The sequence below is a fragment of the Vidua chalybeata genome, chromosome 16 (assembly GCF_026979565.1).
Source record: "Vidua chalybeata isolate OUT-0048 chromosome 16, bVidCha1 merged haplotype, whole genome shotgun sequence".
NCBI lineage: Eukaryota > Metazoa > Chordata > Aves > Passeriformes > Viduidae > Vidua > Vidua chalybeata.
This window is the reverse complement of record NC_071545.1, coordinates 10,428,550-10,444,263: the sequence shown is the minus strand read 5'-3', so window position 1 is coordinate 10,444,263 and position 15,714 is coordinate 10,428,550. Positions and strand designations below refer to the sequence as shown.

The 15,714-nt window shown below is 47.2% G+C and overlaps 1 protein-coding gene across 2 annotated transcripts in view; it reads right to left on the bottom strand.

The window, feature by feature from the left end:
* Positions 1-15,193, bottom strand: part of FAM20C (FAM20C golgi associated secretory pathway kinase) — a 57,178-nt gene extending 41,985 nt beyond the window's left edge. The window contains exons 1-4 of one of the 2 annotated variants that reach the window (XM_053957713.1): positions 14,611-15,193; positions 13,584-14,321; positions 11,675-11,850; positions 3,055-3,133 (exon numbers count right to left, since the gene is read on the bottom strand). In XM_053957713.1, the coding sequence (XP_053813688.1) occupies positions 3,055-3,133; positions 11,675-11,850; positions 13,584-14,104 (776 nt within the window). In that variant the 5' untranslated portion in view covers positions 14,105-14,321; positions 14,611-15,193. Of the gene's footprint in view, positions 1-3,054; positions 3,134-11,674; positions 11,851-13,583 lie in introns of both variants that reach the window. The other variant, XM_053957714.1, reaches the window with a different exon arrangement.
* Between the last annotated feature and the right edge of the window lie 521 nt (positions 15,194-15,714).

Here is a 15,714-nt window from a genome sequence, read left to right as displayed (position 1 = left end):
AGCTGGCTTCCTCCCTGGATAAATTCAGTGTGGAATTGGGAGGTCGGGAAAGGGCAGGGCCAGTCAGAGGAGTCCTGCAGTGTGTTCAGCAGTTTTCCAGGGAGCACATTTTGCTGTGGCTGCCCTGTAGAAGTCACTGCCAAAGGTCTGGAGAGCTCCCCTGCCATGAGCAGATGCCCAGCTGTGCCAGGGAAGGGCTGGCATGGTCTCTGCTATCTGCTGCAATCCCACTCAAACAGGTATTAATTCAGCTAGGAAGACACTGAGTACAACTTTTTGTGGCAAAAAACAGCTTTCCAGGCAATTCCAGTGAATCAAATCCAAGCAGAGCCTGGGACTGGCCTCATGTCTACAGAATACTCTCCATGTACCTCACACCATGCAGCTTGCAGTATTTGAGATCTCAGACAGGATGGGAAACTCTGGATTATCAATATTCCTTGGGATCAGGCTTGAAATCCTACACTCAGCCCTATCTAATAGTCATGTTACCTGGGGCTCGTGAAGGAGGTTGCTTGTCTGAAGAGGCTTATCAAGTCATGAGGAAAAAAAAGTGTAATTTCTGCTGCTTTGAAAAGCCATGGAACTGATAACACAGAAACAAGTGAAACATCAGATGGAGACAACCTGAGTACCCACCAATGGTTTCCTTCAATGAGCTCATCTCAGAAATAGCCACCAGGATGACATTTTATGGCTCTAGATTACTTCGAAAAAAATTGTCTGCCAGCCCTGATGAGCAGAAATGTCTCTGAGCTACCTACAGCCTCCTGTCCTGGGAAGGAACATCCAGCTTTGTGAGGCCTGGATAAAAAGGGTACCCTATAGAAAAGGGGAAGCACAAGAAACATCATGGAAGCTGTCGAGGGCCTTAAAAAGATCCTATAAACATAAATCTCATAGATTTAAAGCCTGTTTTTTTTAATTTTATGTATTTTTAAAAATTTCATTCTAGTGTGCTTATTTCTGTATAAAGAAATGATGCTGCAAACCTCTCCAAGAACTTCATCAACCACAGTCCATAAAGTGGAGAAAGAGGCCAGTGGGACCAGATGCCAAAGGAGCTAGGAAGATTTATGCTAGCTGAGCATCTGGCTCCTTGTTCCCTGTTATCAGAGTGAAGACAAATGTTTGCAAACACCCTTATTCCAAATCTCTAATGTGTTCAGCCACAATCAGCACAATTGCAGCAGTGCTGCTCCTGGAAGGTGTGCTGCCTGGAAAAGCAGCTGCTGAATGCTTCTTCCAGGGGTTTATGCAGTGCAAAGAGCAGTGAGAAAAGAGGGTGTTGCTGCCCCTCAAATCAAGCCAAGGGAATGATTAAGACATCATCATTTTCTGTTATTGTTCTAGTGGGTGGTAGCAATTGCTTCCACATAGGAACATGGCTACCCCTCTATTGTCATCCATCACCTTGCTGAGGCTGTGCATTGTTCAGTATTTTGATTTGACCTCATTAGCACTCCCAGAATTACAATGTCATACCAATGATAAAGGCTGAGATTATCTGCAGCTGAGGAGATGCAGAAGGAGCACATCACACACTGTGTGAAAAGCCAGCAGTGCAACCTTGACTCTGCCAAATGCTCAAAAGCAGCCTGAACCCCCTGGCTCTTGATTTTGCATGTGGGACAAGACATGATTAGGAATTGTGCCTGTATGCATGAAACCTGCAGATACAGGGGATGGGCTCATGCACTGGTGATCTAAACCCCCAGGGAGAGCACAGGGACAGGAAGGGCAGGTGCTGGAGCAGATGCTCTCTGGTACCACCTTCCCTCTGAGTTGCCAGTATTATCTGTGCTTTTTCCAGCCTCTCCCAGGCAGCCAGCAATCCACTAGAAACGTGGAGAGATTTGTGTGCAATTTGGGAGATGACACAGAGGTATTTGGCCTTTGCAGAAATGCCTTGTGCTCTCTGGAAGTTCATAGGATTTTCTTGTGATTCCCAGGATAGAGGCACATAGGGAGGGTTCCTGCTCAAACTTGGGTTGAAGGAAGGTCAGACCAATTTTTTTACTTTTTTGGCAGTCAAATAAAATCAAGTCAAATCTGTACTTGTCTGAAGTTAATCTACAGCAAAATCTGTCATGGAACAGGGAATCTCTCAGTCTCCAACCAGCAGTTCCCCCTTGAGCTGTGCTCCCCAGTACAACTCTTAACACAGTGCCAACACATATTCCAAACCTCCCATTCTCAGCTACCTTAGTCTTCTATGTACCATCATAGAGGAGAGAAACTGAACTTTTCTACAGTGGGAACAAAATAAGGAAATTAATTTATTATTCCAGTGGTACCCTTGACACAGATACTGAATAGCTCCATTAAACATTTTGCAGCCCTGAGTGTCTTTACTAACCCTCTACAAGGAGCACAGAATCACTTTCCTTCTTACAGCACAAACATACAGGCCAGGATTCAGGAGTCTGTTTTGTGTCTGAATAACTTCTCTCATCTCAATGGGATCCAGGCAGGCACAAATCAAGGCTGTATAATCTTAGTCCTTCCCTTTCTCTCCAGAGTCATTACCTTCCAGTACCATTCTTGGATAAACTCATTTTCACAGACTCAGCATAGACCCAGTGAAATGACTAATACAACTCTTTAATACAAACAACAATAAATCAACTGATTAAATTCTAATTTATCAGACAAATACTCTTTAGCTCTTCCCAAAGCTGTTCTGATTCATCTCTCTTGTCTGGCCACGTTCCAGAGGAGCACTGACACTAGATAAAGCTCAGACCTGTGCAATAACTTTACATAAGATAGAAATGCTGAAAACACCCTGTATTTATGATGGGAGATTTCACAGGGATCAGAGTGAATAACATTCCTGAGAAGACTGTAATGTCTCTGAAGCCTCCTCAGCATCTCTTCCAAAGACCAGTCTAGCAGCACAAGGGATCAACAGACCCTGAAGCTCCAGGCTCAGCAGCAAGGCTCAGGGACCAGACACATTAACCTTGGGAGATTCTACAGCAAAATTTAACAGCTGAGAAAATGGCTACTCCACCACAATTCCACTTTAAATTACAGACTTTTTTTACTTACTTCATTGGTTTAAACAGTGCTTGTCCATAGTTCTGGAATGTCATGATCAGCTTCAGCTGGGTGCCTCCTGATTTCATTGCTGTGGGGGAAAAACACAAAACAGCTTTAAAATGAGACATGTGGATCTACGGACACTCAGCTTCCTTGAAAGCAAATCATATCTGTTTTTGTCTGTATCAGTTCAGCACTGTGGTATCAGAGTGATCAGGGTCATCCCAACTGGGCAACAGATTATCCAGCAGAGTACAGGGAAGGGCTTTGAGTGCTGACCAGGACTAAACAGGATTGTATTTCCTGACACTTTTTTGCCTTTTTTTCTGACCACCATGGGCTCCATAAGCACCCCAGATGAACAGTAGCTAGAGGAGCAGACCACTGGAGTCTTGTTTCCCCCACCTCTTGCTTTTGGAGTCCCTTTTAACGAGGGACTCACACTGGGAAAGGAGATGGGGTGCTTTCAAAGGCAGCTGCAGCTGGGATGTACAGCTCAGCGCACAGCAGACAGCTCCTTAATTAAAAGTATGAGCAGATACTGTAGCAATCACTGATCTCTGCTGTGATTTTAATAACTGTTCCTGAGCAGTAGAGATATGTAAATTCACCTCCTCTGTGCACAATGGATATGTAGCCAAGCCCAGCCATTACCTTCCAGGGATCCCAAGGTGGTTCATACATAAGAGCAGAGCTGTGCAGAGCAGCCTGGCCTGGCTTGGAGGGCACAAGAGGACAGTGAAGGTGACAAGGACAGTGACTTTGCTCATCTCCCAGCTGGGAGCTAATGGGAATTTGATACTCATTCATACCATTCTGAAAAACTTGGACAATGTCGCAGTAACAGCCAGATTACAGTGTTTTTAAAGTTAGGATTTTTTAAAAATATATATAAGAATTCATAAAAATGTGTTTTTCTTGATGATAAGGCCACTTAAAAAAGATAAACATAGACTTCAGAAAGCAGCTGCTTTTCTGCTGTCTCAATCACAAGCTTCCTAATAAATGAAATGACCTATAGCCTGACTCCTAAATGCACCTCTGTGCTGGGAAGGCCAGCAGGGCTGTGTGGATGAGCCAGTCTTTTAAAGATGCTTTCTAGGAATCGTCAGATAATCAATCCCTTTCTTTGCAGCTCTGACAAAAGAGACTGGAGATCTACATAAATGTCAAGTTATCTTGCTCTGTAAATTCTGGCTGAGAGTTGCCCTTGTTCCACCTATACAGCTTGTACATGTTTTTTCTCTAATCAATGCCATTAGCTGCACATCTTTTTAATTACTCATCTCTGTGCCTTATCACTGATAGGTCATCAGCTCTCTTTCAGCACTTGTAACCTATATTTCTGCAACAAAATGCTATGCAAATCTGGTCAGTGTAATTACATTTCTCCTAGAGTAAAATCCCTCCTGTCCTGCTGTTTTGCTGATCCCAGCCTTCTCTTGCCTTTCCACTTTATCCCAAAGGAACAAATAAATAGTTAGAAATTAAAGGGCATTAAGCAATTTGCACTGACCAGGTAAAGCAGAAGCAGAGGGCTTTCCTGAATTAAACTCACTCCCCTGTGCACGACGGGTCAGTTGATCTGCACCTGAGGGCAGGAGGAGCACAAGGCTTTTTCATGCCCAGCTCAGAGCCTGAGGACAATGAGAAGCAGAAACTTTCCAGTCCAAACCCTGCCTGTGGTGCCCTGGGGCCATCTGTGCACTCTGGAAGCAGCCCTGGTTAGTGTGGGCAGCTGGAGCTGCCCTTGCCCCATGCCCACAGGGACACACACAGGGCATTGCCCACCACCCTCCCTGCTCAGCCACCACCACAGGCCTGGCATTTCAAAGAATCACAGAATGGTCTGGGTTGGAAGGGACCTTAAAGATCCACCAGTCTAACACCCCTGCCATTACAGCAATGCAAAGAAGGAACAAAAGGAAGTTTCAGCACACCCTTCTCTAGGCACAGAGCTTAGATACTAAGAGGACTGGTTTCTCAGCTAATTAAAGCCACTCGACAGATAATGATTTTGTTAGCAGCCAAACTCAACAGCGAGGATGTCATCACCAAGCAGGGAAATGTATGAAGAAGATTAACAATGCAGAATAATTCTTCCATGAGACACAAAAGCCTGGTTTCCTGTCAGAAGGAACTGAGCTGAAGTAAGACAAAAGCACCTCCCTCGTCTTTTTAGATCCATCTTATGCATTTACTTCATTGGTTGCACCAGTAGCCTCACCCCCAGACAAATTTTGCTGGCTCCTCCACTGCTGCTGGGAGCAAGCTTTGGAACTCTGAAACCAGAGGGGGACACTGGTGGGAGTTGTGTCCCATTGTGCTTTAGGGGAGGGCAGGGTGGAACCCACATGGAGCATGGCAAACCCCATGCCAGAGCTCCTCCTTGGCTTCCTCCTGTTACCCACGTGCAGCTGTTCCCACTTTGTCTGCTCTTCCAGTGGCACAGATGTGCTGGCCAGGCTGGGGGTGAGGCAAGGCCACCCTTGCACAGCCAGGCTGGAGAGAGCCTGGCATTGTAATCCCTGCAGAGGGGGAAACACCTAAGCTTGGACTGTTCCTTTGAGCTCGACAAGACCCTTGCTGTACCTGCAAACTAAGCAGCCTTGGAGCAGTCCAAATTATGGGGGTGGCAATGCCAGAGAAGAGCAGATCTCACCTGGAGATGATCCACTCCAGGTCAGATCACTTCCCCTGTCCTAACTTAGCATCACATCAGCACACTGCCTCCCCTCTCTATTTCTGAGCTGTGCTCCTCCCTTTCCTGCCCAGCCTCAGTTAAACATGTCCCTCTGGCCACTGTGGCCTGTCATCTTCCAGGGGTTTGTCCCAGACAAACATCATTTGCTCATCTGGAGACATCCTCGTGCCTTTATCTGCTGCCCACAGGCCCATTCCTGAAGAATGCACAACACCCAGGAGCAGCACATCCCATTTTCCAGGGAGTAGAGGATGCTGCACCACTGCAATCTGTCACATCTGTGATCAGCAGGTTTGGGGATTTTTACAAAATCCTTGCAGCACAAGGCTGTGCTGACTCCAAAGGAACCACTAGTCACACTCTAAATTCACCTTTTATTTTTTTGAAGTATTTTAATATACTGTAACACCATAGGTCACAAACAGCTCTGTAAAGGCTTTATAAACCTGCTAGCTCACAGCAGGTACTTCAAATCAAGTCTCACACAGCTCCTGGATGTACTGGTACACTGCTAAAAACAAATCCCAATGCCATCATTACTTTTCATCTTCAGGCAATTCAAAGCCTCTCTTTTCCCTCCAAAGCAGAAGGAAATGGAAAGCAGCATTAACCTTTCCTGTTAACCCAGTGTAAGGGCTCTAGGGTGTGATCAGAAATCTTCCTAACTTCAGGAGGCTTTGCAAAAAATTCCCTGAGATATCTTTTTGCTTGAATGTTTGGGATTAGAGCCTTGTCCAAAGATTAGTGAAATTGGTGGGATTCCTTCTGTTTTCTCTGACAGACTTTGGATCAAGCCTGCAAAAATCCCCACTCCATTTACATCCCTGAGCCTGCTGCCATGGCCACCTGCCACGTCTGACTCTCCCACCTTGTCACCTCACCAACACAAGTCCTGGATTCCCTCCCTGAGCCACAGACCCCATCCAATACAAAAGGTGTCCCAGCTATCACCTCTCAGGCATCTTTTCAAGCTGTATGCTACAGGGGTCCTGGCAGTCTGGTACTGACAATGCTGCCCAGAGGGGTTTGACCCAAAGGGATTTGGAATTCCAACTGCTCTGGCTTTCCAGCTCCTCTGCCTTGCTCCATGACAGCCCTGAGCCTACCAGCCTGTCTAAACCATATGGTTTGCTGAGGGAGAGAGAGAGTCCCAACAGGATCTCTGAACTTTTCCTGATTCTTTTGGTCAGCATCCAACAAAGATTTTAAAATGTATTTAATTATGCAGAGCTAATGCCTGAGAGGTGAGATGCAGTCACATTCTGGGATGCAGTTAACATCTGAAACAGAGGATGCTCAGATCCATTTTGGATTCCTATTTATAGATCAAGCTTAAATCTAACATAAACATGATTGGCTTTAACAAGTAATGCTCTACCCCAGGCTGGAGACATGGCCCTGTACAAGCTGTAAAGAACATACTTAAAAATAAATTCAAGCCTTCATCATCTCGTAGCTTGTCCTTGTTCAGCCAATTCTGCTAACTTGTTTTTAAAGGACTTTTAGTCAAGAAAGTAAAAGATTTCTGCAGGGGAAGAGATCTGTGAAATTATTCTAAGGCTTTGCTGTACATTTTAAGTCCCCTCCTTTCATCTGGAATTGTACATTAAATCAATCTGTTGACTCTTGGCAGATTCATTGTTTCCTTACACAGTAAATCAAAGATGCTACATTTCATTGTTTTCCACAAGTTCTCAAAAGCACTTCTTCCTTTCCTTTGGATGAAATGTTCACAATCTTCTTTAGAGCCAGAATTTATGTTCAATATTTAGAGTCTTGTCTTTCCCTTTTCTCTATTCTTTCCATGCCTTGAAGCAGAGTCCACCTCAGGTAATTGCAGCTTTTATTCCCAGTGTGAGTAATCTCACACACTTGCTTTCTAATTACTGCCTGTACAAACTGAAGGCATCACAGATTCACAAATTACCTCAGTCAGGTAGTCAGTTCTCTTTACAGCCAGAGAACTTAAAAATCAAAAAATAAATCCCAGCTCCTCAGAGGAACTGCAAAATCTATTCTTCTTCTCCATCTCCTCTGGACAGCAAGCCCAAGCCCACAGTGCTCCTCCAATGCACCATGCCAGAGCTGGTGCTAAACTGCTGATAGTGCTGTCACAATTATGCACAGACATCTTGTAAATATGCAAGAAAATAGCTAACTATGGTTATTTATGCATGCAATAAGCAGCTATGAAAGGCAAAGGAAATGTGCAATTGCCTGTGCATGTGCTTCTGAAAGCCAGGCTTCAGTGCTCAGTGGAAAAACAATTCTCTCTAGGCTCCTATTTATGGCAAGAGGAAATTTTCAGTGAGTTAAGTCAAATTAAGAGCTATCCCTTTATGCTGAACAAAATGAATAGGAAATACGTGTATATATAGATGCAGAGCACAGAAACATCCTGAGCCCGAGCCTGGGTAACCCTGTCCTTTCCCAGGCCAGCTCTAGGTGTCACTGTGGGAGCTGGATGGGATGCTCCTTCCCATCCATGGATTTGTTCCATTTAAACTTTAACATCGAGAAAATGTCACCTTGGTGCTCCCTGCTCTTGGGAGCTGCTTCTGTCACCGTTTTCATTTTAAAATACCTCTGCACATGACAGAGTCGTGTGAGTGGTTCTAGCAGATGTGGGGGATCAGTCTGGTCCCCACTCTCGCCCATAAATAATGCAGGGTGCAGAGAAATCACAGTCTGGCCAAGAATGCTGCTTTGCTGCAGTTTGGATCTAATTACTGTAGGTATCAGGCAAATAATCTAATTCTATTAGAGCCAAAGTAAATCTGAACACTGGGAAGAAACTGGATAAAGCCATATCCCATTTCACCTAATGCATGTAACCCTGTGTATTTAATTGTCCTGCTTGCTAAAAGGAGCCTGAAGACCAGACATTATCACGGTTTCAATTTATTTTATACTCCTAACTTGACATCTTTCCAGCTGCCTTAAAAAGAAAAAAAAAAAAAACAACCCAGTAAAAATTGATCATAAGGAAAAAAAACACCAAGGCTAATTAGAAGATAAGCAGGAATATGCAAAGAATGTAACAGCCCTATAAATGTCCTTTGGTCAAATATATTACCCTTTATTAATCAGCTTACTTGCTTTTGAATCCCTCTGCTGCTCTGCAGTAAAGCTGAAAACTGGCAGGAATTACTTTAAAACATGTATTTTTAAACATCCAAGGAATTTGCAACATAAAATAAGGGAAGTTGCATTGTGTAAAAAATAATTTTAAAAAGTGTATTAGCAATATACTCTTTCTTTCTTTGCAAGCTGAAAAAGCTCCTGAATCCCCACAGGGTCAAGCAGTGTATGCTAATACCAAATTTCAGATCCTGCCATCTCTATATTAGCAAAAGTCCCCTTCCATTTCCATATACTTGATTTTAGACTGGGATTTATGTGTAGGAATCATTCCCTGCCAGCTCCCATAGCAGCCAACAATACCAAATACACCTCATGGTTTAATTTATGGAAATTATCCTGATTGATTGCTAGAAACCATGGCTCTGTGTTTTTCTTAGAGGCATAAGAGGCCCTACCATGCTCTTAAGAGCCTTGTTCAAACATTAACAGAGGCAATCCCAAAGGGAATCGCTAATAGCAACCATAAATCTTCCTCTCTGGTCCCATGGCCCTTTCCCCCCATTGATCAGAAAGCTCCATCAAAATCAGAATTAATGGAAACCCCATGATACATCTGTATGACACATTAGGTGAAATCATGGCTCCAGGGAAGTAAGTGGCAAAAACTTCCACTGACATCACCAGGGTCAGGATTTCACTCCCATTTTTTATGATAATAATTCTTTGCTGCTAGGCCAGCTGAAGCAGAGAGAGGTGAGGCCAGAAGCACAAGTGAACACCAAGCCCAGAAGATCAAGTGAAGAGGAAGCACTAAACTATTTTTTGTTTGTACCTCCCTTTTTTTTCCCACCAGCTTCTATGTCCCTAATCCACCTCAGCCATCCCCCTGCTCTGCAGAAGGGACAGACTTCATGGCTCAAGCACTGCTGAGTTTGCTGCAGACACCCTCCTCCTGCACAGACAGTGCAGCTGAGCTCTGGACTGCTGGGGAGGTGAGTAAAGATCAATACTCAGCAGCCCTGTGGTACAAACTGCTACAGCCACTGCAGTTTGTGCAAACCTCAAGAGATGGCTCGGTTGGGCATCACCTCTGCCCCTCTGGGGACAGCCTGGCCACTGCCTGGCCACTGCTGCTCTCTGTGGGGACAGGGATGGGCACAGACTGCATCGGTCCCTCCTCAGTGGATGTGCCCAAGGAGCAATGTTCACACATGTGTTACAAAGTGCTGGCTCAATCCCCATTTGCACGTGCCACTAACATTCCAAAAATTGGTGGGTATTGAGGGGTGAGTTCAGGAAAGGTGAGGGCTGTGTCTGGGGGAAAATCACCCAGGCTGTGTCCATACAGTGCCCTCGTCACCCTCCAGTGCAGACCAGAGGAGCATGGGCAGTCTGCTGCTACCTGCAGTGTCACCTCTGAGCTGGGGAAGGGAAAACACATGGCTTGATGAGTAAACACGACCCCCTTAATGAATCACCTCAATCCAGACTTTTGGGGTCAGAAAACCCATCTCATGTTAATAAACAAACCCATGTTTGTCCTCTTTCCTGAGCTCCAAGTCCACTGGACCCTTGAATCCAACATCCCAGGTGTGGGATGGCACCTGGGTACCACAAACTACTTTATTCAAAGTGCTGCTCCAGCAGAGCAGTGCACTAAGCACAGCCAACACACAGCAAGATTCACTGGGCTGAAGGTCTCCTGTGGCATCCAGCATTTTACACCTACTCCATCCCAACCAGCTAAATCAGCCCACTCCTGATGACCAAGGACCTCCTTTATTCCTGCACAGCAGCCGCTGTGATCCACACAATGGAAAATGTAAATCTTAGGGCTGCTTGAGCTATTCTTGCCCAGACCATTTCCTGCTGAAGCCAGGGGAATTTTTGCCTTGCAGGGTTAAAGACCTGCTGACCTCATCCCACAGTGCCAACACACCATCAGCACTTTCACAGAGCTCCTGCTATTTCATCCCTCTGAAAGGGACCTTGCAACTGTGGTCAGCACAAGTAACTCAATTTTCTGCCTGGTGGATGGAAACCACTGCCTGTGCTGCAACTCCCTACCTCTGGAAACCACGGGGTGTGCACTTGTTTAGTATCCCAGGGCTTTCGTCTAAGGTTGTGACACTTCCTTCCCTGTGCAGCTACGCAGCTAAATTCAAGAAGACACACGTTGCCATTAAACAACCCTGGAGAAAAGCCTCAAACGGTGTCACCTTGTTTAACCAGAGCCAAAGGCTGACATGGGCACATCCCTGTTGAGGATTTACAGGCCGAGCAAACAGAGCTGAGCTCTGCTCCTGAGCTCTGCTCAGCAGGAGGCTGGCTTGCCTGGAGCTGCCTGCCATGCCTGGGGAAGCTGCAGCTCCTGCAGCCGCAGAGCCCGCGGTGCCGGATGCTCCTGCAGCCACCGCAGCAAGGCTGCAGGGCAGCCTCTCCTCCCTCGGCAAGGCAGGGCTGCCAGGCACAGCCTTTTAAATAATAATCAGCCAGTGATACAAATCTAGCTCGTGCAAGATGCTGTCTGCTTTCTGCCATCCCTTTTTTTTTTTGTCAGCGTATTTATTTTAAATAAGAGGGCACTTTCAGCCTGATTGTGACTAAAGGATCTCTGACATGAATGGGGTTTGCCTTGCTGGCAGATTTGGCAATTATTCAGGTAATACAGAGCTGGCAATATCTCTTTATGTTTAGCAGGGAAAATGAGCAGGGAAGTCAGAAAGAAAAGTTGCAGGGATGCTGGAGAGAAGCCATGCAAAATATTAATACTCAAACAGCAGTGAGATCCTGAACAAAGAGCAAATAATGATAAAAAAAATAACATATATCCAAACATACCAACACTGGTTATCTTTTGGGAGACAAGATCTTGTAGTAAAGCCTCAATTGCAGGATTATGTCTGGAATACAGCTCGTACCGATTAATGCCAATGTGGAATTTTAACCAGTTTGGGTAGGAGTCTACGGAGGTTTCTCCAGTTGGCAAAAATTCTTCGTGATGATCTTCATTTTGCCTACCACCAAAAACAAAAAACAATATAACAAAAACCCAAAGTTGAGGAGAAAGAAATAATGTTACAGTTTGTAGCACACATCAAGAAACAGGGCTTCAAAATGTGACAACTTGGAAAGGCAAAGCGCTACAGAAGGGAGAGAGGTCCCAGGCTCCTCCCTGCACCAGGAGCCTTCTCTCACTTGGGGCCAGGGGGGAGATGGATTCCCCACTTCCCCCATCCTGCCTGACTTATCACCCATGAAAGTCAGGAGCAAAACTCAGAGAGGCATCACTGAGCGTTGGCAGAGGCCCTTCTATAGCAGAAACACAGAGCTCAAGTTTTACCTTGTGTTTAGGTCCCATTATGTTGCACACAGCTTCTACAGGTCTGACTCAAATTACAGCATCATCCTGAACCTTTAACAGGAACATGGGGCAGGAAACCAAGAGTGCAGCAGAACCTGAGCTGTGATGCCTCCTACAATGCACCCACTCCCTCCTCCTTCTTAAAGAGGGAGAATGAGAGAAACTGCACCACTCTGAACTGGCTGTTAAAGAGGAATTGGCTGGTCATGCCCCTTCCCAAGCAGTAGGAACCTACTACAGCAAAGAATTAATTAAAATGATCACTACCTTCTGAATTTCACTTTCTGTGAACCTTGGCTGCAGCCACTAAGGAAAATATGTACAGCAGGCAGCTGCATTGTGGATATCAGTGTTGATTTCACTCTTCGCCTACTGAACAGACTAACCCATATTTTTGATCCAGAGTTCTCTGAGTTTACAGTCATCTCCAGATGTTCAGGCATTTGTGACTTTTTTTTTTTTTTTTTTTTTTTCTTTTTCTTTCAGAGAACCCAAAACTTTCCAGGTTATTTCCCTTCACAGTCAGCTAGGATTATTAGCTGGAATGGGCCTGGACAATTCACAAGCTCATAGGGCGGAAATCAGAATTATTTATCCTCTCTTTCTAAAGGTTTAGATCATGCTGGCTGCTCTGCAGCTTGACAGAGCTTTTGCACGGTACAATGCAGCTGTTTAAACATTACAATGTCAGTGTGTTTGGAAGAGGGTGCTGTTGTATTAGACAACCCTTTTGATTTTTCAGTCATTGAATTTCTCAGCATTTCTTAGGAGCCAACAGGGCATACGATTCACAGAGGCAACTGACTGCTTTGAAGGCTGGAGAGCAGCGGAGGTGCAGGGCACTGGGAATTAATTGAGGATGAAAAATGTAGCACAGATCAGATCCTGAAAGCGGAAATACCTGCCAGGATGAATGCCTTTGTGGCATCAGAGCCTGCTTTTGAAAAAAGTTAATGTATTACTGTCTGGCCTCACTGCTCAGCCCCTTCACCTCTGGGTGAGAGACTGGGAAGGTGCTGGAGAGGAAGGCTCGCTGTGAGCTCACCCTCTTCCTCACACCGTTCTTCTGGCAGCATCTTCCTCGGCTGCAGCTGGAGATGGGGCAGACCGACCTCTTGGCCTCAGCGCTCCAGCCTTCCCGTGCTCCCGTGTTTATTCTGTATTTCAGGGCATTTCTTTTCCGAAGGAACGCGGCCGGGCGAGCCGGTTGCTCTTTTTCCCGGTGACCCCGAAACGCTCCGTTCAACCCTCTGCCCGCTTCCACCCTAAAGCCACGACACCCTGAAGCCCGCGTTCCCCCTCCGAAGGGCAGCGACCCGGGGGACACGCCACGTCCGCACCCCGCCCGCCCGGCCCCGCGTCCCCCCCCCGCCCCGTCCCACTCACCACTCGGGCTGCTCGGCCGCCCGCGGGTTGAACCTGATGTCGCTGTTGACATTGAAGAGGAGGTCGCCGTCGGCCAGCGGGGGCAGGGCGGCGCGGTACAGCGGGTGCTGGAAGAGCGCGGCCAGCGGGGCGGCGTTGCCGGCGGGGGGCGGCGGGCGCGGCGCCCCGGGGCCGATCAAGCGCCGCGCCCTCCCCGCCGCCGCCGCCGCGCCCCCGCCGCCCGCGCCGCCGCCGCCGCCGCCCGCCGCCCGCTCCGCCGCCTCCCGCGACTGCGACGAGAGGTTGGAGGCCGGCTCGGCGCTGAAGTCCTGCAGGATCCGCAGCGTGTGCTTGCTGGGCCAGCGCGGCGCGGCGGCGCGGGGCGGCGCGGCGGCGGGCGGCGGGCAGGAGCAGCCCGGGCGGCCCTCGGGGCCCCGGCGCTCCAGGCGCGGCAGCAGGTCGATCATGATGTGCATGGTGCAGGCGACGAGGAACACCATCAGGATCAGCACCCGGAACTTGCGGACCAGGAGCATTTTCATGGCCGGGGCGGCTGATGAATTACCGGGGGAGGGGGAGGGAGGGGAGGCGGCGGACAGAGCCCGGGCGGGCGCGGGGCTGCCGGGCCCCCCCCGGGGCTCCGGCGTGCTCCTCTCGGGTCGGGAAGCGAGCGATCAAGTCAATAAAGTTACCTCCATAGGCGCCGGGAAATAAACAGCCTAAACCCGATAGGTCCTCATGTCTCAGTATCATCAAGAACTTGGGAGGGGGAGGGAAAAAAAAATAAAAGGGAAAAAAATTAAAAAAAAAAAAAAAAAAAAGCTCCGGACCGAGCCTTTAAAATCAACAGGAAAACAATGCCAGCGGCATGGTAATATAGAAAGCCATCTGTTCACGATTTCTCCCTCTTTTTATTACAGGGATCACAACAAACAGGGAAAACTGGCTCTTGGAGAGAAACCGGCATCAGACACAGGCGCTGATTAAATAAAATTTAAAAAAAAATATATGGGGAGGAGGAGGGGGGAAAGAAAAATATTAAGAAAACCTGTGTGGAAAGGCGACAGAAGAAAAAAAATCATCCATAATATTTGGCTGTGCTGGAAACGCTGACTCCTTTCCCTTGGATTTGAGCAGTGATGCAGCAGAAGCGCTCCCCGCTCGCTCTTGCTCCCTCTCTTCTCTCAGACTCTTTAAGAACACTGGCTGGAAAATCATTTTCTTAGAGCGGTTCCAGTTTCTTCATCCATCACGTCCAGTGCTTGGGAGAGATTAGTAAGTTCAACTGAGATCGAGTCTGGGTGGCTGCTGTATCCGAGCTGGGCTTGTGCTTTGGCTTGGGTTGCTTTTTTTTGGCTGCAAAACTGTCTGATGGCACAACTGCAACATAAAGGTTAAATATGGCACAGAAAAAAAAAAAAAAAAGAGGGGGGAGAGGAAGGATTAGAGGAAAGAAACTAATATAAATCAGTAGAGGTTCTTTTTAGCGAAGAGGTCTTTGATCTCTGCTGGGTCTTACAGATCTTTCTTTTAAAGAGAGAGAGAATGGAAGAGAGAAGGGGTGAGAGAAGGAAAAGGGGGGAGAGATCTTTGGCAGGTGCAGAGTGAAAACCTCTTTCAGCTACACTGAATTCTGGTGACTGGTTGGACTAGTAGCTCTGCAGCTCCAGCTTTCAGTGGGTGTGTTAAATATTATGAGCGAGCCATGATTCCTGCCTTCCTCACGTCATAGTTAGGAGATTGGCTAAATAAACGCTACAGTGATAGTAACAGGAAAACCTCAACCAAAAGAGGGTTTTTTTCCCTCCTCTCCTCCCTCCTTCCCACCCCCCCCTTTTCATTCTACTGCAGCTCCAACTGGGGCAAGGAGAGGGCGTCTGTTCCACAAAGGTTTGGGAAAAAAAATATAAAGGGAAAAAAAAAAAAAAAAAAGAGAGAAGCGGTAGAGGAGAGAGGAATCTGCGCTGACAGCGTTCCGAAGCAGCAGCGCGGTTGTGCCCGGGCTGGGATCGGCGCTTCTGCTCCGTCCCCGCCCGGGCTGGCGAGTGGCGCATTGCCCGCTGCGCTCGCCCCCTGCCCGGCAAGGGCAGCCCGGGAGCCGCGGGCTCCGCTTCCCCCGGGAGCAGCCTTTCTGTCTAATCCGAGCTCCCGC